Source organism: Scyliorhinus canicula, chromosome 9 (assembly GCF_902713615.1).
Source record: "Scyliorhinus canicula chromosome 9, sScyCan1.1, whole genome shotgun sequence".
Classification (NCBI taxonomy): domain Eukaryota; kingdom Metazoa; phylum Chordata; class Chondrichthyes; order Carcharhiniformes; family Scyliorhinidae; genus Scyliorhinus; species Scyliorhinus canicula.
Genome location: NC_052154.1, coordinates 173,706,325 through 173,731,655, shown reverse-complemented (window position 1 = coordinate 173,731,655; position 25,331 = coordinate 173,706,325). Strand labels below are relative to the sequence as shown.

Below are 25,331 nucleotides of genomic sequence, written 5' to 3'. Positions count from 1 at the left end.
TAAAATGTATTCGATTTCCTTTTGGCAGCAAACAAAGCAATTAAGTTGTGGCGATGATGTACGTTCGGTCTTTAAATTCCCCCATGGTAATACAGGGGAGTGTCGGCAGGAACAGAAGCATAATCATGGCCTAAATCTTTTCCCCGGCGCTCTTTTGCATTGTTAGCCAAGAAAAGCAGGTGAGGGTATGTTACGATGGAGACATTTTTATGGGGTACATCCAAGCACTGGCACCTGCCGATTCTAACAGCTGAAAGTGCAGCTGTAAGTGATAGATCCTTTAGTTTTTGAGAATACTGTGACATGTCTGCACCGCAACTAAAAAAACTGTTTCTGCTGCAACCTTTGCTGTTACGAATATATTTTATTTGGAAAGCAGTAAGAAAAAAATCATGGTTGTATTATAATCAGAGGGTATAAGTGAAAATGAGTCATCTAATTTGCAATACAAAAATACTGCAGTGTGGGAGTCAAAGGGGTGTGATTGTTGTTATGTAGACTTGAAAGCATCTGATGTAGACTGACGCTGTGATTGTCTTTACACTGAAACAGCCACGAAAGGCCCACAATTACAAGCTCTCACTGGTTGGTCTCAAAGAAGAAAAGCAAAACACTCATTTTGGAATAGGGCCCCTGAGGGAAGGCTATTATACGTTGATAAAATTAATGAAGAACAATAAATCAAACTTTTACAAATATGAGTTGGAGCACCGCAGAATGCCACACAGAGAGACCTTGGGGGGAGTTTAATGTCCTCCCCGTGGTGAGCTTGGTGGTGGGCAGAGGGTGTTTAATCAGACAGGAGGGTGGGTACCGAGCCCACATCTTCCTGCCTCCTCCCTGATTAAGTCCATGGCGAGAAGGCTGGTTGAAAGCCTTCCAACTTCACCGCCAATTGATGCCCTTATGTGGGCAACTAGCAGCCACTTATGGATCTCATCCCACCGCTGCTGATCTTAACCAAGGGCTCTCCATGTGGGGAACACCAGAAGCAAACCTATGCAGGCTCCCAGGGAGAGTCCCTTCAAAGGTACTCAGTGCCTGAGAGAGGGACTTAGCCTCAGAAGGTAGGGGTCCACTGAGGACTACCCCTTCCACCCTCCCCTGTCATCACACATCAGTGGCCTGGGATTCAGGGACAATCTTAAGCTGCTGGGGGCAACTCCACCCATAGACTAGGGCTGAATGGGGCAAAGAAACCTGCTCTTTCTGAAAATTTCTATTAGTTAAAATCAAGACAGATCAGTCAATAGGAAAAGACACTATGAATCTGGCTGTCAAAAACAGAGAAAGTTGAAGGCGAGTCAAGAGGACAAAGCTCGGCAAAAAGATAGTTTGTCACTTTACTTAAACAGGTTTGAGGTATTGAGTAGTGCCCAAACTGCACATTCATCCTCAACAACAACCATCCACAAAACATTTTGGTGACTTGCCTCATTATTCTGACCTGCCAGAGACAACACATCGGCTGAAAAATGTGAAAATGAAGTGGACTCTGACATTTGAATGGAACTACAAGGCACTGCTCAAATGCATTGTTCAGCAGCTGAAGTGAGGGACGAAACCCACCCTGAAGACATTGCCTTATGGCAAAAATCTGTTCCACTGGGTATGATTGAATATTTCGTAATAAATAGATCAGAGAACATAGGTAACATGGAAGATTCGAGAAGAGAGTTTGAGGTTCGAGGCAGAAAGCAGTTTAGAAGTTTTCGTGAGTCCCATTTTATGAGGATGAAGAGAATTAGCATGATGGAAAGAAGGCAGTCCACTGTTATGTTTGCAAATTATTCCCTGACCCCAGTAAAGGGAAACAAGCAGCAGTCAAAGGGTACTCTTAACTGGAGAAATGTTGGAAGAGATATTGCCGATCATGAAACTTCCAAAAGTCATATTAAGATGATTGGTGCGTTCGTTCAAAGATGTGAATTATCTGGAAGAATTGATTCTGTGTTATTGGCTCAATTTGAAAGGAGCATTGTTACTGGAGGAAAGCGTTGAGATGTGGTGTCGCCACAATCAAACTGCTGTCTTCCTTGGGACTTCCTTTAAAAGGACATGAGGAGTCATCAGAGGTAATTCTTTAGCTCGCTTTGAATATCTCAGTGAATTTGATGAGTTTCTCAAAGAGCATTTGAAAAGTTATGAATATTGTTGCTCGGGCAAGACCAACTTTTTAATGTACACAACCTCCGCTGGCTTCAGCACCATGCTGACATAGTGGCTCAGAAACCAATTCATTAATGAAAGCAAAGATGTCAAATACTATTCCATAATAGTTGATTCCACACCAAATGTGAGTCGTGTGGACCAATTAACATTCATTTTAAGATTTGTGACTGAAAAATGTGATGGCGAAGTTGTGGAGCGATTTCTCGGTTTTGCTCAGATACAATCCCACTTTTCTGAGTGTCTGGAGCTATCTGTTTCGGACATTATTGCAAATTTAGGTATGGACATCAAAAATTGTCATGGGCAGAGCTTCGATAATGCTTCAAATATGGCAGGAAAATATCCATACGCGAGGGGCCTGTGCCACTCCCAGCATTGGGCCCACCTCCCCATTCCCCCCCCCCCCCCCTCCACCCCCCCCCCCCCCCCCGCTTCCCATGTCGAGTGCTTATTCCCCTTTTTCTCAGTGGCCCTCTCCCCCCTTCCATACCCCCCCTTCCCTCCCCTCCTGTCTGCCCCTCCCCACCTTCTTAATTGCTGCCTACGAACAGGTCCTCAAAGAGGTTTGCAAACGTCCGCCACGTGTCATGGTATCTCTCCTCGGACCTCTTGATTGAGAATCTTATCTTTTCAAGCATTAGGAAATCTGCCAGGTGTGAGAGCCACTCCGAGGCTCTGACGAATTTGGGGGGGGGGGGCGGGTTGCTGCTGACTTCCAACCCAGCAGAAGTCTCTGCTCGGTGATCAGAAAGGTAAAGATCAGGGCGTCTTCCATCTTCCCTGTGAAGAGCTCTGGATGCTCCGATACCCCGAAGACTGTCACAAATGGGCATGGTTCCATCTTAACCCTGGACATGGCCTCAAAGAAGGCTGTCCAGAACCTGCTGATTCTGGGGCAGGACTCGAACATCACCACCTTCAGTGCCTCAGGAAGCTGGTTGGCGAGCAGGGCTTCACCAAGCCCCCGGAGGTAGACCACACCTTCATGTCTGACCTGTTGTAGCCGGCCTTCTGCCCTCCCCTCTCTTTCCTGCCCCCACCTGCTTCCTGCCTCCCTCCCAGAACTACAACACCCTTGTGATCCCCCCTCCATGTCTCCCCTCTCCTCCCTGGCTTTACCCTGCTCTCTACATCCCCTGTTTCCTCCTCCCTTCTTATTTTTTTGTCTCCCCTGAACTGTATGTTTGCCCCTGCCCCCCTTGGATCCCTAAAACCCATGTTGCATTCATTGCCTTCTACTGCTATTTCCCAGGTTGTGTTTCTGCACCGGGGCATTAAGTAGTGCTCTTTGCCGTGAAAGGTGATCCAAGCTTGGCAGGGTAGAGCATGCCAATCCGCACCTTGCTTTGGTAGATGCGGATTTAGCCCTGTTGGATTCTGCGCCGCGCTTGGTCATGTCTGCTCCAATGTTGCAAGCGGATTGAATGACCTTCCCACTTCCACGTCTTCACACTTTTCGTCCACAGCAGGATCCTCTCTTTATCCTGGTACCTGTGGAGCCTCACAACCATTGCCCATGGTGGCTGCCCCGCCTTGGATCGCTGTCAAAGCGACCTGTAGGTGTGGTCTACCTCCGGGGGCTTGGTGAAGCCCTCCACGCCAACCAGCTTCCTGAGCATTGCTGCCACATACTCCATGGGGATCCTCCCCTCCATGCCCTCCGGCAGCCCCACGTTCAGGCAGGTTTTGCCGACGTGATCGGTTCTCCTGGTTGTCGATTTTCTTCTTCAGCTCTTTCTGTGTCTTAACCAGCCTCGCTCTATTGGCTTCAAGGGCCGCGATCCGATCCCCCTGGTTCGTGACGACTTTCTCCAGGTTGTTGCCTCTTGGGCCTCTGCACCATTTTGCTCACAGCCTCCTTCATGGGGATTGTCGCTGCTTCAACTTCTGTCTCCACATCCGCCACAAGGTCCTCCTTCATCGCCTCTCTATGCTTCTGGAGTTCGGAGGCGATAAGACCCATCATTTTCTTCATCAGTGCCTGGATCTGCGATGGAAAGTCTGCAGGACTGTCCGTCCTTGGTTCCTTGCCGCCACATGGGCTTTCCTGCTCCGAGGCTGAGCTTTCTCTCTCCTCCGCTTTGGTGGCTCGGTGTTGGGTAACGATTTGGACGCCAACGTGAGGAGCATGGTTGGAAAATTTGCAGATGACACAAAGATTGGCCGAGTGGTGGGCAGTGTAGAGTATAGCTACAATCTCCAGAATGATATGGATAGATTGGTGGAGTGGGCAATAAAGCGGCAGATGAAATTTACCACAGAGAAGTGTGAGGTATCGCATTTAGAGAGGTTCAACAATTATAGGGGGCGCGATTCTCCGCCCCCCACGCCGGTTGGGAGAATATTGGGAGGGCCTCCCGACAATTTTCACGCCCTCCCGCTATTCTCCCCCCCTCTCGCCCGACCCACATCACGAATCGCCGCTCGCCGTTTTTTACGGCGTGTGCCGATTCTCCGCGGCCGATGGGCTGAGCGGCCGGACCTTTACGCCCGTTTTTTCACGGCAGCAAACACACCTGCTTGCTGCCGTCGTAAAAATGGGCGCTGGATACCCGTTTGGGGCATCCAGAGGCCCGTTTGGGGCGGGAGCACCACCGTTGTGCTCGGGAGGGAACAGGCCCACGATTGGTTTATGCAATAAATGGGAAGAGACTAAGAGGGGTAGATATAGACATAGAACATTACAGCACAGAACAGGCCCTTCAGCCCTCGTTGTTGTGCAGAGGATTGTCCGAAACCAAGATCAAGCTATCCCACTCCCTGTCATTCTGGTGTGCTCTATGTGCCTATCCAATAACCGTTTGAACATTCCTAAAGTGTCCGACTCCACTATCACAGCAGGCAGTTCATTCCACACCCTAACCATAGGAAACATAGGAGCTAATTTACCTACACAGCAAGCTCCCACAAACAGCAATGTAATAATTACCAGATGGTTTGTTTTAGTCTAATTGATTGAGGGGTAAATTGGCCAGGACACCACAGATAACTCCCTGCTCTTCTTCAAAATAGTGCCACAGAATGTTTTATATCCACCTCAGAGAATAGTCAGGGGGCAGGGTTCTCCAATAATGGGGCAATGTCCCCACTCCAGCGTACAAACGCACCAAATCACCGTTGGACTTTCCTGAAGAAAGTCCAGAGTGATTCTCCTACCTGCAGAGGGCTGGCAGGGCCCCAGAGTAGCCCTCACAGCTCCAGCTGCCGATACGGGGCCCTGCACTTCCGGTTGGGGGTCTGCCCATGCGCACGGCGGCGGCCTGCGTCGGCCGCTCCGCGTGACATGGTGGACCCACACCGTGGACCGGTACCAAAAAGATAGGCCCCCCCAAGATCGCGCGTGCGATCCCCACCAGGGCAGCTGGATACTGAGTCCACAGCCACCAGATCTTGGTGTGCAGTACACAGGTCCCTAAAGACAACAGTTCAAGTTGACAATGTTGTTAAGGAAGCAAATGGAAGACTCTCCTTCATTGGCAGAGGTATAGAATATAAAAGTAAGGATATAACGTTGGAATTTTATAAAACACCGGTGAAGCCACAACTGGAGTATTGTGTGCAGTTCTCGTCACCACATTATAGGAAGGATATAATTGTTCTGGAGAGAGTGCAGAGGAGGTTTACAAGAATGTTGCCTAGGACTAGAAAAGTCTAGTCACGAGGAGAGGTTGGGGTGATTTTCCTTGGAGCAAAGAAGGCTGAGGGGTGACTTAATTGAGGTGTACAAAATTATGAGGTAAGGTATAGCGTGGACAGGAGACAATTGATTCCCTTGGTGGAGAATTCTAGAACCAGGAGACAGAGATTCAAGATAAGTGCGAAAGGTGTAGAGGGGACATGAGGAAGAACTTTTTTATGCAGAGGGTAGTGGGTGTCTGGAATTCACTGCCCAAGTTGGTGGTGGGGGCAGAGACCCTAAACTCTTTTACAGAGCATCTGGATCTGCACCTTAAGTGCTGTAAGCTACAGGGCTATGGACCAGGTGCAGGAAGGTGGGATTAGAAAGGACACCTGGGTTCCTTGAGCTGACATGGACAAGATGGGCTGAATGGCTTCCTTCTGTGCTGTAACTTTTCTATGATTCTATATGAACCGATGCACCACCTTAAATTGTATGAGGCTCATCCTCGTACAAGAGGAGGTTGAGTTGACTCGGCATGTTATTTCACTCTCAATTCCCCACCCCATCTCCACCCACAATTCCTCCTCCCACTTCCCTCCTACCAATGCTGACCCTTTTCCTCCCAACCACCCATAAATGTCCCCAATCCTGCCTTTCCCCCACACATCTGAGGGAACTTTTATACCTTAGCATTTTTCACTGGCCTCAGATGCAAAACACACACATACACATCCACTGGTATAAGTCTGCTGAGGAGCTGGGAACATACTGAAGGGAATGTATCAGATTTTTTTCTAGCTTCAAACAATATTCGATACAGTATTGTAATGTAGGTATGTTTTTAATGTAGTGGTTCACCATAGCAGGTCTCTCCTGTAAAGGTAAGTTGACACTTACATTGACTAAAATTACGGAAATGTTGTCATACATTACAGTACTTTTCCAATTGTCAAATAATGCAGTAGAGAATAAAACTATATATATATATATATATATCCTGTCAGGTTCTGCTATTACGTTTTGTGCTGTGATTGAAATTGACTGACAGTTCTGGCTATCAAAAAACCCTGCTTTTGAAAATGGAAAAAAACCCATTGCAACTTCTTCCCTCCATTGATTGACAGACAGTCTGCTTTGAAATGCAAGTTGAACACCATACAGTCCTGTCGATTTCATTCAATGTAGCTGAAATCTTTTATTCTGACTGCTGTAGCCATTATGAATGTTTGGCTGGGTTTCAAAGGCTCTTAATGATTTATGCTCAGTAGGTGATGTACTTTTTCATGAATGATTGAATCTTTGAAGTGGCTGTAATAACAGAATATGCATTTGATGGGATTTTGTTTTTGCTTAAAAACCTAATAGGCACTTAAAGAGTTATAATTTAATTTGCGCTGGAGTAGTTTCTTGCCTTTACAGGATTAATGATAGTGTATTTTAATTCAGCATTTTCATCCATTGTTAGATGTTTAAGATTTTTCCAATGGTTTGAAAATAATTCCCATTACTGCTGCATAGCACTTGAGGGCAACACATACTGCATATTTAAGTTAGTGGCTATAGAGGATGCATGGGGGAAGCATGATGGTGGCCTGCATTGACATGGGAAGATGGGAGGTGGGTTGAGGGGGGCGCGTTAGAACACAGAACATATAGTGTAGAAGGAGGCCATTCGGCCCATCGAGTCTGCACCTACCCACTTAGGCCCCTCACTTCCACCCTATCCCCGTAACCCAAAACCCCTCCAAACCTTTTTTGGACACTAAGGGCAATTTATCATGGCCAATCCAACTAACCTGCGCATCTTTGGACTGTGGAAAGAAACGGGAGCACCTAGAGGAAACCCACGCAGACATGGGAGAATGTGCAGATTCCGCACAGACAGTGACCCAGCGGGGAATCGAACCTGGCACCCTGGCGCTGTGAAGCCACAGTTCTACCCACTTGTGCTGCCGTGCTGCCCCATTAGGAAGCCCTTTAAATGATGTGGGAACTGGGCTGTTGTGTGGATAACTGTATACGCCCCTCATGCGATGTATCCCGACTTGCAAAATACACTGTAATCTCCTGTGTGAAAAGTCAAAAACCCCAGGCAAATCTCACACAAATGGTCAGGTGTACATTCTCGAAGGTATGAAAAGTGCTCAGGCCAGGTTTTCCCATGCCCAGACAAAACTCTGGGCCACGGTATCCAACATTATTAAAGACCTTCGATTTAGCTTGCCTCTAAAGCCACACTGCAAAAGCTGGGTGTTAAACTGAGTTGACTATGACATGAAACTGTCCACTGCTGATTATTTCATCAATATTCACTATTGATTCAGACTGATAACATTTAATATCGCTCATGGCGATGTCCCTCCATGCCTGCAGAACTCCATTTGTGCTATGACACCAAAGGTTTTCCCACATCGTGATATCGGCTGGTGCATTTAAAAAAAAGTGAAAACCCTATTCAGTGGTCACCTGCAGTGAGAGTAAAAGTTTGAGCGAGTGACATTTATAAATTTGAATCCTGACAATCGAATGATGAAATTTATGTTTGTAACCTTGACGATTTTGGGAGCTAGCGTGGGGGCTACATGAAGGGAAGAATTTAATATACTTCCTCCAATAACAAGCTTTAGCTTTACAGCAGCCATAAATCTTTAAAGTACTGAAACTTGATAGAAACTGAATTCTCATCTCCAGCACCCATTCAAAAACCAAGCAATCGTCCAGTTCAAAACAATCACCGTTATTGCTGCCACAATAGAGGATCTGAGGAGAACATTTCATTGAGCTAATATAAAAGAGCTTACCTTGTAATTTCCTGCGATGGAACCGAGGTGATCCAAGGAAACTGTTTTTGATTGAATTCAGCCGCGTCCTCCAAGGCATCCCTCCAATGCTGGGGCTGGATGGCGGTGTTGGATTCGGAGTACTCGCCGGACTCTCCTTGGGTGTGTGGACTGGTGTACCCTTTGGGGTGGGGAGGGGGCTTCCCCGTGGGGAAGGGTGAGGGGTCACCTGTATTATGGGGATAGATTTGGTGCTTGGATCAGTACCAGGGATTAATCTGACAAGAGAAAGGGGGGTAATCTGGACCGACGGAACAAACAATTGGGTCGGTGATGCGACTGCAGGTTGCTGACTCTGAACGTTTTGAACAGGGGCTTTCTGTGGGGTGGGTGCTTCTGATGTCACAACAGGGAGAGGGTTAGATTTAGTGCTTTGCAAAGGCTTATCTGAAAATTTACTTTTGACAGGAAGAGTCTGCGTTTTTGGATTGGATTGAAACTTTGGTTGAAGCACAATACTGGGCTTTGCCGTCTTTCTATTACAATGAGGAACTATGGAAACATGTGTTCTGCGAAAGGGGGTAAGCTCAGAACTCTGGGGAGGAACAAAAAACTTTCTGATAGGCTACGCGACAGACAATGTCATGCAAGGAGAGTCAAAGGAGAAAAAACGGACAAGACAAAGCATGGAGGACAGACACAAATCAGGAAGATGGGAGTGCAGAAAACAAAAATATGCGCTGTTAGGTGGTAAGCAACATATCATAACAAAAAAGTGAGCATAAAATACTATCAAATACATAGGCATTCAAAAATCATAAGATTTATGCCAGCAAATTAATAGGACGAGAAGCAGCACGTTGTAATTAATGTGTTTGATGAGCTAAAAGGCAAACACATAGCCGAGGTAGTAACAATTGTAACTCATAATTAAGGGGTTCAACCAATCCTTGTAGTTGTTACTTATAGAGGCAAAACTCAAGACGCAAAAAGCATTACTTAATGAAATGTAATTGGAAGTATAATGTGGGGGGTTTTGGTCAGTGTCACTTACCCTTGGACTGCTTAGAGGGCTAGTGGAGAGGCCAGAAGATGCTCCACTTATTGACCTGGATCTGCACAGAAGAAAGTACACCGGATCAACTCAGTATTTTAAATGTCTATTTCATAAAGAAGCAATGTTCAGAATTCATCGCCCTCTCAAATAAGATGCACTTGATCCTATGTCTCCTTTAGGCTCCCATTCATCACAATATTGAACAGTTTTTTGGGAGACGGAGCAAGGTGCTTAACGAATCAGAATTCTCTCTGACATTCTCCCCTTGTCTCCTGAAGCAGCTGTCTATTTCAGAGGAAAAGGTTCCCAGGCCCTCCAGAGCCTAGCCCAATTGCCCAAGACAACCATTGTTCGGAGGCTACGTTGCTGAGTGATTGTGTGTAGGTGTGAGAGGGAAGAGGTGATGGATGTCCCAACGCTCAGGCTCGTCAGGTCTTCACTTGATGTCCACAGACGAAGACAATTCCAGCAGAGATGTCCCCAGCTGATTTCTCCTCCCCACCCCCCCTCACTAGTCAATGGTGTTAAGCCTATTGATACACCCCGTACTAATGCCCCAGTTCGGATCAGCTAACTGAGCACATTAGACTGGGAATCGAATGTTGGACCTTTGTGTTCCATATTGCTCAGACTTACCAAGCAGCGCACTTACCAATTGAACCATCTGGAGAGCTTGTCACATTAGCTCAAATTACTTTCGCTACACATTATTCTTGTACCATCATGCGCTCCACAGGCTACAAATATTTAAGGCAAGTGACATATTGCGAAATGTGAGAGAACTATAAAGTTCTAGCACACTTAGCAAAAACGATTAAAATATATCGGTCTCACTTCTCCGTTATACATATTAAAGCTGTCAGGCACTAATTCTATTTCAGTACACTGCAAAACAGCACCTCTTAGTATAGACAACCATTGCATAAAAGCTCCACTCAATTGTAAAATTAACAGACAGATTTGCTCAATGTTGCTTCTGAATAATTTAATCAGTGTAAAATAAAGATTAATTAGAACCAGCACCATCCCACGAGATGGAAGAAAGAACATTAGGAAACTTTTACATGCAGATATACCAAGCTTTTAACTCATGTCACATTATCCAAGGGAACACCTTTAAATAAATCACCAGAATGCCATGCATAGTCTTTAGGGGAGGAAAAGGTCAGAGCATAGGTCAGAGCGTCAAAACAATTGGTAATTACTTTCCAACTATGTGCACTCGAAATGTTCAGGCTTTCAACAAATAAAAAGAAACTAAGTTGGGGAAGAAAAAAAGGTGGAAAGGTGAAAACTACCCAAGCCAGAGGTCAATCAAGGCTGTGGACATGGTGTGCAACAGAAGAAACTCTTTGCCATTCAGATACGGGGACGGAAACCTCTAAGGAGTGGGGAGAGGGGAAGAAGAGAAGATATCTTAGCTATTCCAACAACCATGTGCACTTAAGGGCATCTAATGCAGCTACCCACAGTGAGGGAGAAATCATGTGAAACACTTTTACTACCTTTCTTCTTTGTTGATTCTGGGATTGGCATCTGTGATATCCAAGCTTTTACTGAACATACTTTTACTACAGTAGGGACAGTAAAACAAAACAAAAAAAAAACATAATTACATTGGTAAAGAATTTAAACAGGGGCTATTTTAAAACTTGATATATATATAGTTCAAAAAAGAAAGCTTTTGTTTTCAAAACTGAGAGCTACAGAAACAAATATCTTGAGCATATCAGTAAACGTCCTTAGCCCATTCAGGTTAATGAGACATGTTTTCATTGTTGGCAGTTGCGCCCCACTATTTCTCAAATAAGGTTAACACTAAATTAAATTAAGATTGCAGGCAGATTAAAATATGTATATTTGGCAAATAAAAAATTAGGATTTGAAAGTGCAGCATGAACATTCCAACTCTATTGTGATTCACAGTTGAGTGTCTTCCCTTGACGTTGGGTTCCCTGATCCTTTGTCATGTAATGTTCAGCCTGACAATGTTCAAGCACGTTGAAGCTCAAAACTCCCTGTGCTGTAAAATCAGCGTTCGGGTTTGTCACCCACTTACATACAGTGTCTCAATGTACAAGACCATAGATGCAAAGGCAGCACCAGATTGGTGCTCTGTGATTCACCATGGGAACTCTTCATTCTTGGTGGAGTTAACAGAATAATCACCGCACCATTAATGAGGTAAGCATAAAGAAAGCCTAATTTCATTCCCTCTATTAGTTTGTGAAAAAGCATTTAATTGGTTTTGACACCACAATGCAACGCTGTACCTCTGGCCGTGCTGTGCCATTTCAATTGCCCGTCGAGCTGGAACCGGGGAGCCGCCATCGGTAACACTCAGTACCTCCATCGATTTCCTTTCCGGTCGCCGTTTGCCATGTCGGTTTAACATTGGTGAGTCTACTCTTTTTCTAGGTGGATCTTTCAAGATCCAAATCAATTAAAAATTGCATATTAAAAAACGTCATTAGAATTATTCTGTGCATGTTAGACTTCCTTCCTAAAACATTCAGAACATCAAAGTTGTTTAAAGTGACCAATACTTTGAGCGGCAATTAGTATTGAGGCGTTTTATTCCCCCCACCATTGGTCCAGGTGTTGCTGGACTTATGAAGGCGATGAGCGCTCTCTATTACTGTGGGTTACATTTGACAACAAATTTGTACGTGTGCGGTTACAGCAGAAACGTAAACAATCTTCAACAGAAAGACATTTTACATGGAACCAATATGGCACAAAGAAGTGCTGAGGGTTTTGGCCAAGGTTGGTATCATGACCAAGGTCCTTAAGTGCACATGACCAGTATAGGCTTTGAGGGCCGGAGGGCCGAAGGGCCTGATCCTGTGCTGTATTGTTCTTTGTCCTTTGATCTGATTCCTGGAAAATGTTGGTGTTTCCAGGAAACGTTCACCGATGGATTGATTATAGTTTCTGTATGGAGAATTTAACAATAAGCTGGCTTGGGAATATATTTTGAATGGCCTCACCCTTTATTGGAAGCATCGACTCTGGGCACTAGAAGCCCTCTGAGCCTGTTGAAAGGAATACCTCTTCATACACCAACTTATACAGTGAGTGTGATCAAGCTTTTCAACTGGAAGGGCATCGTGCCAAAACACAATCTTTATCTCACTTCAACAACTACACATACACAGATTTCAGAAACGGTCTAAGAGATGATAATTAGGAGCTGGAAAACAGAATTTTTTTTTAACTCTCCCTATCCAAAAGACAAGGAGGTAAATTCACATCACTTTACTATAGTCCTCAGTGAGTAACTTATTCATCATAAACATGGGATTAAACAGGAGACTGTCAATGCTCTCAATGGATCCACACAACTCTTCATTCAACCAATGAAGTAGGAGCATCTCAAGCGCAATGAATTGTTTGAATACTTAGAACTCAAAGGCTGGGATCAGTGCAAGGTCTTGTAGAAATGGGAAGTATCAAGGATTTGCATGCAGCTCTTCAGCTTATTATATATGTGAAACACACAATATCCTTTGTGCTCACCTATATCATTTTGAGGGGGCAAGTCTTCATCTTCATGGCTTGGATACCGTTCTTTCCGATCAAGAAGGAGAAAGTAGATCATTTTTTCTTGATTTTCTCTAAATCAAGAAAAAAAATAAAATCAGTAAGCATCAGTCATTTGATATCATAGCAACCCTGCACAACTGTGTTACCGGTATAACAAAATTACAGTCTTTATTCAATTCTACCAATATTATAAAACTATGGCTATGATTGAACTAAATGGGAACATTTGTGGCCTGAACACGAGGGAAATTGCCACTTCTGAAAATGTTGGGGTGATGGAGCGCTTGCAGCGCCGAGAAGGAAAGTGCTAACGAACAGCACTCAGGTTAGAGAGAGGACCTCAGTGGGGAACGTACGGCCGAGGCTGCCCATACCCTGTTCTCTGCATTGAGGATCTCCACTCGCCAGAACTCCTCAGTGTAGCGAGAGATCATGACACCGCTTTTAAATGGTGTCCCAATCTCTGAGGCCCCTGGTGCAACCCCCCCCCCCCCCCCCCCCCCCACCCCCAGTCCCAACTCACCACGAGGGCTTCCTCGGGCTCCCCGCACACCCCCTCCCAACACCCACATAGGGCATCTCCGGTCCGATCGACACTGCATGAACAATGCCAGCTTGGCACCTTGGAAATGTCAACCTCATATTCTAGCAATGCCCCTGTCACCGGGCAGTGCCACCTGGGCCCAGGTGGCACCAGTAGTGCCAGGGTACCACCCTGCCCATAGGGCACGCACCTGGGGGCCTTCAATCCCCTGGGATACACCCACAAGTGTTGTTCCGTCTGGTCCCCATATGTGGAGACCAGTACTGGACGGCACTCGCTCGAGGTCTCGAAGGCGAACGGGATAGATCCCAACACCTCAGGTGCCTCTGGAAACTGTATATTCCAGTAAGACTTGCTGTCTCGCTCTAATATGCAGATTTGTCAAAAAGTGACCCTGCCCACGACATCACGTGGCATTGCGGGCTGGGTAGATCGGGAGCGGGTTCTCCCAGCATCCACTGGCTATGTTGCACTGTGGGGGCGCTTCCTTTCAGGTGCAGCATGGCTGTTCAGTCCCACGCCCAATATTTCTGTATTTCTGCATACTGCTCTATTTGTCTGTTCCTAACATTTCTGCATTAATAGCTATGCTGTCTTAAGACACTATAAATTACTGCCATTGCTAAGTTACATCCACTGAGCAGAAGTTCCAATTTTAACACACTTGCCCAGTGGGAATGGGATAACTGTGCAGTCAAAATAGTGAAAATCAATGTAAACTCCCATCAAAAGTCTCCAAGCCTGCATTTTAACTCCAGGGCTGCGTGTAGAAGGCCTTTGCAAAAATACAGAGTCCAGTGCATGAGGAGGCTGAACTTGACCAGATAGGTTGTACAGCCTGTTGCAGCAGGACCACTTGGCTGCTGGACCCATTGAAGGTTGGGTGGCTGGCAGGGGGGGAGTATTGCATGTTTTGCCCAGTGCCTGTAACTTTTTCACCACAGGCTTCTTCTAGCCCCTGCATGAGATATCACCCCAACAATTTCAACAGTGGCCAATTTCCCTCATGCACAGGCCACAATAAAATGCACTCATGTCACTATCAGGCCACTGAAAAATGAGCCAGCAATTTTTGACGTTGTCACAGTGGTTAGCACTGTTGCCTCACAGCTCCAGGTTAAATTCCAGCCTTGGGCCACTGTCTGTGTGGACTTTGTACTTTCTCCCCGTGTCGGCCTGGGTATCCTCTGACTGTTACTTCACGGTGCCGAGAACGCGGGTTCAGTCCCGGCTCTGGGTCACTGTCCATGTGGAGTTTGCACATTCTCCCCGTGTCTGCGTGGGTCTCACCCCAACAACCCAAAGATGTGCATGGTAGGTGAATTGGTCGCACTAAATTGCCCCTTAAATTGGAAATAAAGAATTGGCTACTCTAAATTTATTTTTAAAAAGAATACCGGCCCAACTGGCACAATGCTAAGCCAATTTGAAAATAACACTGGGAAGGATGAGGGAGGGAGATTATAATATGACTTTCGTACTGCTTGGGTGGGATTCTCCGAGTCAAAATTGTGAATGGCGCAGGGGCGGAGAATGGGCATTGTCGCCGAAATCAGGCACATGTGCGGTCCACGTGGCGCGGGTAGCGGGCCTCCGTGGCGATTCTCAGGGGACAGCTGACCCAGTTCCCGATCACGTATTTCTAACCACGTTTTGCCTGTCGGGATCGACTGCCCTGGTGGTGGGGGGGGGAATCCTTCACCGGGGGGGGGGGGGGGGGGGGCCTCACAGTTGGCCGGGGGGGGGGGGCGAAAGGGGCGGCACCAATCTGCGGACGCACGCAATCTCGGGGCTCCTACATTTTTGGTGCCGCTCCACGGTCTGGATCCGCCATTGCGCACAGCATGGCCGCGCATGCGCGGACTCCCAACCAGAGGTGCAGGGCCAGAGCTGTGAGGAGCATTCTTAAGGAAAGTCCAGAGTGAAACGCCCGCGTTTTGATGCTGGCGTGGGGACATAGCCCCATTATTGGAGAATCCCACCCCCAAAATTTGGTTTTGAGGTGTTCCAAAATTGTAGTATTACTGCTTTGTACGATCACCATATGATGCGCGATCAATAACCACAGAAACGAAGGAGTAGTCCGAATCGAAGGCTTTAATCTACAAGAAGTGTGCTCAGCAGCTTGAGTACAGAAAGAATGGTGGCTGCTGGGAAACACGGGTTCTTATACTCCGCCTCGTGGACGGAGCTACCTTCATCTTGCCCAATGGGAAAGCAACACTTGGGTCAATGGGCAGCGAGCCTTCTCCACCAATAGCAGCTCACACTCCCAGGTACCGTAGTACCTCTAGTCATACTACCACACCATAATAGACTGCAAAGAATCTAGAATCAACTGAGAAGGCGGCCAATCAGACATTTTGTCCATGTTGACTCTCCATTAGAGCTGTTTAGATCCATTCTTATGCTTTTTTAAATGTTTCTTTTTCAATATTTAAGCACAACTTTTAAAAGCCATTAGGGATTATGCTTTAGCCTCTATAAAGCTGTATACGTGGTAACATATGAGGTAGATGAACACAAACTGTTTGAGCCACTCCCTTACAGCAATCCGAAGGAACCGTTCTCTATGGGACGTCCTGCCCCACTCCTTCTTCATGACAACACCTACTGCGTTTTCCCATGACACCATCCTGTTTGAGCACGGGAGATGCAACCTCTGCTCTTTCACCTCTTCTCTTCCCACTGTCCAGGCCCCAAACACTTCTGCCAGGTGAAATAATGATTCACTCAATTGTACATCCTTCATCTTTTATACTGTTTGCCATTCTCACAATGAGATCTTCTCTTGGCAGAGTGATTACTTTGCTAAACACCTCCATTCAGTCTACAAGCATATTCCAATGTTCCATTGCAACTTCAATTCACTATCCGCCCCGTCCTCTGGTCACTCTGGCCTTGCCCTCTTCCAAAGAAGTTCAACGCAAACGCGAGGAACAGCACCTCATCTTTTATGAGGTAACTTAAAGCCTTCCAGCCTCTTCATTGACTTTAAGAACTGCAGATCATAACCACTGCGCCCCTTCCTCAGAGACCAGCTGCTAGTAATGTGTGAAACATTACCCAGATTCTCTCCTCCTTTCTTTCTTCAATTGAACCATCGCAATTTAACTGTGCGCCGGAAGAGCTGTCTGGCAGTCCATACACATACTTCACGAATGTCCAAGATGAGAGCAGATGGACATACTTGGCAATCTGTGTGCCCAGTGCTAAAATCAATTTATTACTCTTTCCCCAGATTGCCATATTCAGCATGAAGATAACATTTTCAAGTTGAGTCACAAAATAGAAATGATTTAAAATGCAGTCACGCACTCAGAGTGAAATTTGAAACAGTGAAATAATCTGCCATTAAACAGGTACAACAGAGAGCACTGCAGGTCGCCATTCTGTCTATTTAATTGTTCCATGCTTGAGGCGATAAATTGAAATATTTTGAGCACCGCTTGTTGGGTTCTCCACAATGGACCGAGATTATTTCGAATTCATTTGGAATAACATTTCACTTTAACCTCATGTGGAGGTTTTAAAATTGGAAGCGTATTTTTACACTTGAGCAGTGTGCTTCCCTTACAGAGCAGAACACTTTTACGTTTTAAACACATGCTTCCCTGGTCAGATGGCAGAGGAGTGGGACTGTGCCAAAAGAACTGGAAAATTGAATATTTCAAGCCTGAGAAATCTGTAGGTATATTAAACAACACTAACAATACAGGCCAATGATTTTCAATTTGGATTTCTCTGCTGCAGCAAGTGAAATCATAATTTTATTAAGTTTTCCCCGAGTCACACAGATCTGGGATTTATGTGGAGGCTGGGTGTTCACTGTTATAAATCATTTCATTCCTGACTGTTCAATGCAAAGACATAGCTGAGATTGAACACTTTGTTCTTTCCTGAGACTGATACCTGGTGCTTGTACAAATCCAGTTCTTCCTTATTCTGCAAACTGTAGACTCTACAGTCCAAGTCCACCCTGATATGAAGAAATAACACCAGCTTTCTGGTGGTATACATACATGGAAGTCGATGGGATGGTGGGAAGAAGGAGGTCCAAGAGCAATTGAAACCTCAGGCTAGAAATTCACGGATCTGTACTCGAAGGCATAGTGCACTGATCCTGTGCCACCAGTACATCTCAACAAAAATAGCTACCTGTTCATTTATTAGACTGAGATAATTGTAGAAATTCTCTTCCAAGCGTTCTCGTGTCAATACCCCTTTAATACCCCTTTAATTTAGCACCATTATCAGCATCATCAGAGACCCCGCCCACCCAGGCATTGCCTTCTTCCAGACCCTTCCATCAGGCAGAAGGTACAGAAGTCTAGTTTAGCTCAATGGACTAGATAGCTGGTTTGTGAACAAGGCCGGCATCGCGGGTTCAATTCCCGTACCAGCTTACCTGAACAGGCGCCGCAATGTAGCGACTAGGGCCTTTTCACAGTAACTTCATACTTGTGACAATAAAAGGCTATTATTATTATTAAGTCTGAAGACCCGCACATCCAGACATAGGAACAGCTTCTTCCCCGCAGCTGCAAGACTCCTCAATGACTCCCCCTCGGACTGATCTGTTCCCTGTAAGAACACTATTCACTAAGCCCTATGCTGCTCTTGCTCATGCATTTGCTTTATTTGGCCCCTTGTTCTGCATTGTAACCAATCACTGTTTGTCGATATATCATCTGTCTATGTTCTCTGCTGATTATTCTTTTTGTCTACTATGTACGTACTGTGTACGTTCCCTCGGCCGCAGAAAAATACTTTTTCACTGTACTTCGGTACATGTGACAATAAATCAAATCAAATCAAATCATTGGTTAGGGTACTGAAACTAGGAAACTCCGCAGCACATTCACGGGAAACAGATTGCACTGGATGTGGGGATTTTTTTCCCACATCGATTCCCTTCAATGTATAACTAGAGACAAGTTGCACATCTAAACATTATCCTTCCATTCAACAGCTGTCGGTGCAAGTCTATAACTGATACAGTTCTGGTGGGATATGGAAACAAACATTTGGAAGAATCCCACACTTAATGACAGACAATGACAATTAAATGTGACAAATGGAAAATTAGCACAATATGTGAACATTATTAACAAGAGGGAAATAAAACTTACTCTTCTGATACCAAATCTTGCATGAGTTTGTTCTTATCTCTAAAACAACCCAACGAGTGCATGCTGTCCAGGACGTCAGGATCGATGTCCTCCAGCGACGGAAGTGAACGTATCTGCACCTTTCTTGGAACAGGCTGCTCTGGTTCGGGTTCATTCTTACCCCCGCTGTAAAAACATAAAATCCCAAAATTCCAGCTCCATAAAATAAACTGCATTAGGAGAATTATTTTCTTCACTTAACTGTTTTTTTTTTAATCATTGATTTCTTTGAGGCAAGGCAATGTGCTCATTGAGGTGGTAAAAGTCCCTCCTGGGAATTAGATTCTCCCTTGCCAGGTAAAACTCCCCCATTTGCTCAGATCCACCGAATCCGTCCCCTAACTCCAGCAGAAACTGCAGCAGTGTGACCTCCGAATGAGAGGGGCAATCATTACCAGATGATTGTGTTGTGGGGCGCACACTCCAAACTGCCAGTTTCAACGGAGCCATCAGCAGGCGGGGAGAATGGGATCTTGGGGAGACTGGGATCTTGGGGAGTCTGGGATCTTGGGGAGAATGGGATCTTTCTATCTGCTGTCACATTAAATCCAGAGGTGAACAAAATGCTCTGACTCACTGAGGCCCCCAGTTGGGTCTTTCATTTACAAAACTTTTTGCTTGATTTGAAAGAAAAATGGTCTCCCTAGTTAAAAATGAGTGGTCTTAGTTGATATTTGACTCAAAATGTCGCAATGGAGACACTAACGAAATGTGGTGAGTCATTCACCAGGTGTTCAGAAGTGAGAGGAATGATGACGGTGAATAATTAGTCTTTACTGTTATACAGGGCGGTGCTAGATGACGTTGGTGCTGGGTTAACTAAAGTAAAGCAAAGTCGCCGTGGTCCCAGATGACCATAGGCTGTTTTCCCCTTTGAGTGGGGGAGCTGACTGGAGGTGATTTAACCTAACTTTTGCTTCAACATGCAAATCTGGATTCCGCCCATTGTGGGCAGGAGCCAGATCGCGACGCCTCGCGAGATCGTGGCAAGGCCTCATCGAGGCCGATAGATCGCGGCCATTGCATTTGACATGCAAATGGTGAGAAGGCTTTCATTGTAAATTTCTTAAACTAATGAAAATTGTTTTAAATGGTGGCTTGACATGTTATTAGGAGGTTTTAAAGATAAAAGGTTTTGCGAGAGCACATTTCAGTTGGAGAAAGTAGCAGATGCACCTCAAACGTTTTTACAATATAAAGGTGTGCCATGACATATAAAAGATTGGGAACCACTGTCCAAGACCGCTTTCCGAAATGTCTTAACATAGTTACAAAGGTATTGGTAATAGCACAAGCAGGGATTGATCACCCGCTCAACCAGTGAGCAGCGTGGGAAGAGAAAATTAAAAATTAAAAGGACACAATACAATCACCTCACTGGAGCCTACTTCAAGGCCCTGAAGAGATACCATCAGCGCTGTCTGAGAGGGATTCTCCGCATCAATTGGGAGGACAGGCTTACTAACATCAGTGTCCTTGAAGGAGCCAAGAGCACCAGCATCGAGGCCATCATCATCCGAAATGAACTTCGCTGGGCCGACCATGTGCTTAAGCGTGTCAGAGTCCCGACTGCCAAAGCAACTCTTCTTCGCCCAGCTCCAGGAGGGTTTCCGAACAAGAGGAAGACAAAGGAAGCGCTTGAAAGATACCCTGAAGGCTTACCTCAAGAAATTCAATGCCTGGGAGACCTTTGCTCAGAGGACATCTCTTGGAAGAACCACCTGATTGAAGGGACACAATTCTTCAAGGACAACGGCAAGAGAAAAAGGAAAAGAGGCCTGGAAAAGGAGCCTCAGAAAGGAATACCAGCGATCTAGAGTCTAAAGACTGATTCCACCTCTTGGATATACCTGCCACGTATGCGGTCAAAAATTGGCTCCAGGATTGGGGTCATCAACCATGCAAGAACCCATGACTAGTAACACAGAGTTTCTTATGTGGACAATCATACTCTTTGCCGAAGGAGGAGATATTGCATTTTAACAAAATATTTTGTTTGCTTTGCTTCCCCTCTAACTGGTGCTTAGATATGGGTATAATTCCACATGAGCCTAGGCAATGAATATCTCCAGTCTATTAGACTGTAACTGGCACAAGATCCAAACCCAGTCCAGTCCTCACCAACCTAATTGGAATAACTAAAGGCAAAAACTCTTACTGAGTTTTCCCCTGGGCTGAGGTCAGTTACAGCACTTAAATCGCTACCTTGACTGAGAATGGCCAGTGAAGCACAGACCTGGAATATATAGACTGGGATCCTGCGAGTCTATCATGGCTCAATTCTACATTGGGCTTTGACCTTAATTTACTAAGCCATGAGGAAAACTGTATTTTCTTTGTTTAATCATTTTGAGATGCGATTGTTATGCATCAAAAATGTTCAAGAATAAATTAAAATCACAAAGGATGGAAAGCCATGTTTCAAGTTCAGAGTCTGCCAAGCTACTTTATTCCATTAGGCTTCCATATGCCGGCATTGTCACACATGAATTGTGAGATATTGCAAAAGACAAACAGGTTGAATATGCCAGAAGGGGAAAACAGAGATAGGAACAAATAAAGATGCTAATAAATATATTCAAACTAATAGTTGTACTTACATATACCAAGAATGTTTTTGGATCTGGTCTAGCTGTTAAGGGAAATAAATTGAGTAATATATTACTTAATGACAAGCAATATGAAGAATCACATTATATATAAATATTTTAATAGATTATTTCAACACTATTATATTTTTATATATCAAATATTCTTCAATAACAAAGAATCTGACCTCTAAGGTTTCATTTGGCTTTTGGCAGACATGAAAGGCATGACAGGATACTTATTATAAATTCACTTAATAGACAGCAGTCTCTGTTTTGGGGCTTATTTTATATTTTTTCTCTGTTGAGTACAGCTCATGCACTTGTTCCATAGCTAACGGCACCACAAATGTTCTTCCTTCTCTGCTAGTAAGAAAGACACTCAACCTTTTCAATAATATATTGTGAACCTCGTTAAAAAGAAAAGGGAGGCTTTTGTCCAGTCTGGAAGGGTGGGGATAGTCAAAACCCTTGAGAAGTATAAAGTAGGAAGGTACCGAAGCGGGAAATTAGGGGGGGCTAGGAGGGGGTCATGAAAAGTCCTTGGCAAGTAGGATTAAGGTGAATCCCAAAGCTTTTTCTTCACACGTAAAAAGCAAGAGGGTGGCCAGGGAAAGGATTGTAGCACTCAAGGACAGTGGGGGGAATCTATGTGTTGAGCCAGAGGAAACAGGTGAGGTACTAAATCACTAAAGGAGTGCTTTGCATCAGTGTTCACCAACGAAAAGGACTTTGTGGAAGATGATTCTTGGGTAGGGTGTGTGGATAGTCTGGGTTATGTTGACATCAAGAAGGAGGGCATATTGTGTGTTTTAAAAGACTTTAAGGTAGATAACTCTCCTAGGCTGGATGGGATTTACCCCAGAATACTGAGGGAAGCAAGGGAGGAAATTGCTGGGGCCTTGACTGACATCTTTGTATCCTCATTGGCTATAGGTGAGATCCCAGAGGACTGGAGAATAGCTAATGTGGTACCGCTGTTTAAGAAAGGTAGCAGGGATAATCTAGGAAACTACAGGCCTCACGTCGGCAGTAGGTAAATTATTGGAGAGAATTCTCAGGGACAGGATTTATACCCATTTGGAAACAAATGGACACATCAGCAATTGACAGCATAGTTTTGTGAAGGGGCGGTTGTGCCTCACTAACTTGATTGAGTTTTTTGAGGAGGTGAAAAAGATGATTGATGAGGGGAGGGCGCTGGATGTTGTTTACATGGACTTCAGTAAAGCCTTTGACAAGGTGCCTCATGGCAGACTGATAGAAAAGGTGAAGTCACAGGGGATTGGAGGTGAGGTGGCAAGTTGGATACAGAACTGGCTCGGTCACAGAAGGCAAAGGTAGCAGTAAAACGGTGTTTTTCTGAATGGAAGGTTGTGACTAGTTCCACGGGGATCGGTGCTGGGGCCTCTGTTGTTTGTAGTATACATAAACAATTTGGAGGAAAATATAGCTGGTCTGATCAGTAAGTTTGCGGATGACACCAAGGTTGGTAGAGTGGCAGATAGTGTTGAGGATTGTCAGAGGATACAGCAGGGCAAAGATCGGTTGTAGACCTGGGAAGAGAAATGGTAAATGTAGTTTGATCTGGGCAAATGTGTGGTAATGCAATTTGGTATGTCTAACACAGAGGGACAATATACAGTAAATGGCAAAACTCTGAGGAATGTAGAAAGTCAGAGAGATATGGGTGTAAAGATCCATTGATCTTTGAAAGTGGCAACACAAGTGGACAAGGTAGATAAGAACATAAGAACATAAGAACTAGGAGCAGGAGTAGGCCATCTGGCCCCTCGAGCCTGCTCCGCCATTCAATGAGATCATGGCTGATCTTTTGTGGACTCAGCTCCACTTTCCGGCCCGAACACCATAACCCTTAATCCCTTTATTCTTCAAAAAACTATCTATCTTTACCTTAAAAACATGTAATGAAGGAGCCTCAACTGCTTCACTGGGCAAGGAATTCCATAGATTCACAACCCTTTGGGTGAAGAAGTTCCTCCTAAACTCAGTTCTAAATCTACTTCCCCTTATTTTGAGGCTATGCCCCCTAGTTCTGCTGTCACCCGCCAGTGGAAACAACCTGCCCGCATCTATCCTATCTATTCCCTTCATAATTTTAAATGTTTCTATAAGATCCCCCCTCATCCTTCTAAATTCCAACGAGTACAGTCCCAGTCTACTCAACCTCTCCTCATAATCCAACCCCTTCAGCTCTGGGATTAACCTAGTGAATCTCCTCTGCACACCCTCCAGCGCCAGTACGTCCTTTCTCAAGTAAGGAGACCAAAACTGAACACAATACTCCAGGTGTGGCCGCACTAACACCTTATACAATTGCAACATAACCTCCCTAGTCTTAAACTCCATCCCTCTAGCAATGAAGGACAAAATTCCATTTGCCTTCTTAATCACCTGTTGCACTTGTAAACCAACCTTCTGTGACTCATGCACTAGCACACCCAAGTCTCTCTGAACAGCGGCATGCTTTAATATTTTATCGTTTAAATAATAATCCCGTTTGCTGTTATTCCTACCAAAATGGATAACCTCACATTTGTCAACATTGTATTCCATCTGCCAGACCCGAGCCCATTCACTTAACCTATCCAAATCCCTCTGCAGACTTCCAGTATCCTCTGCACTTTTCGCTTTACCACTCATCTTAGTGTCATCTGCAAACTTGGACACATTGCCCTTGGTCCCCAACTCCAAATCATCAATGTAAATTGTGAACAATTGTGGGCCCAACACGGATCCCTGAGGGACACCACTAGCTACTGATTGCCAACCAGAGAAACACCCATTTATCCCAACTCTTTGCTTTCTATTAATTAACCAATCCTCTATCCATGCTACTACTTTACCCTTAATGCCATGCATCTTTATCTTATGCAGCAACCTTTTGTGTGGCACCTTGTCAAAGGCTTTCTGGAAATCCAGATATACCACATCCATCGGCTCCCCGTTATCTACTACACTGGTAATGTCCTCAAAAAATTCCACTAGATAAAAAAGCATATGGAATGCTTGCCTTCATTGGATGGGGCATCGAGTAGGAAAACTGGCAAGTCATGCTAGAGTTGGTATAGAACCTTGGTAAGGCCGCACTTGGAATATTGCGCACAATTCAGGTCACCACACTACCAGAAGGATTTGGAGGCTTTGGGGAGGGTGCTGTGCACGTTTACAAGGATGTTGACTGGTCTGGAGGGTGTTAGCTTTGCGGAGAGGCTGAATAGACTCGGACTGTTTTAATTAGAACGACGGTGGTTGAGGGGCGACCTGATAGAGGGTCTACAAGATTATGAGGGGCATGGATAGAGTGGATGGGCAGGCACTCTTTCCCAGGGCAGAGGGATCAGTCACAAGGGGGCTTAGGTTTAAGGTTTGTGTGGCAAAGTTTAGAGGAGATGTGCGAGGCAGGTGTTTTACACAGAGGGTGGGTGAGTGCCTGGAACACGCTGCCAGGGTAGGTTGTGGAAGCAGATACGTTAGCGGCGTTCAAAAGGCATCTCAACAAATACATGGAAAGGATGGGCACTAAGAAGTGCTGAGGGTTTTGGCCAAGGGTGGTATCATGACCGGTACAGGCTTGGAGGGGCGAAGGGCCTGTTCCTGTGCTGTATTGTTCCTTGTTCTTTATTCTTTGTTAATATAATGCTGCATTTGCATATTTATGCTGGAGTGTTTTAGCTATAAATTGTTCTTAAATAATTTCAAAAAATTACAATCCTCCAAATCAACAAGGCTCAAAGCAACCAAATAAAAGTGTATTGTTTATTGAAATATGCATTGCATTTTTGTTTAGACAGGATAAATTGCTCAAATAAGCCATTTAAACTAACTAG

General features: G+C 45.0%; 1 protein-coding gene across 8 annotated transcripts in view; it reads right to left on the bottom strand.

The window, feature by feature from the left end:
• Positions 1–25,331, bottom strand: part of LOC119971908 (serine/threonine-protein kinase BRSK2) — a 1,145,911-nt gene that overhangs the window by 123,007 nt on the left and 997,573 nt on the right. For 5 of the 8 annotated variants that reach the window (XM_038808215.1, XM_038808217.1, XM_038808213.1 and 2 more), the window contains 7 exons: positions 21,493–21,524; positions 18,854–19,036; positions 13,151–13,248; positions 11,905–12,055; positions 11,137–11,202; positions 9,629–9,689; positions 8,596–9,199 (listed from right to left, as the gene is read on the bottom strand). In XM_038808215.1, the coding sequence (XP_038664143.1) occupies positions 8,596–9,199; positions 9,629–9,689; positions 11,137–11,202; positions 11,905–12,055; positions 13,151–13,248; positions 18,854–19,036; positions 21,493–21,524 (1,195 nt within the window). The remainder of the gene's footprint in view (positions 1–8,595; positions 9,200–9,628; positions 9,690–11,136; positions 11,203–11,904; positions 12,056–13,150; positions 13,249–18,853; positions 19,037–21,492; positions 21,525–25,331) is intronic. The other 3 variants (XM_038808219.1, XM_038808221.1, XM_038808220.1) reach the window with 3 other exon arrangements.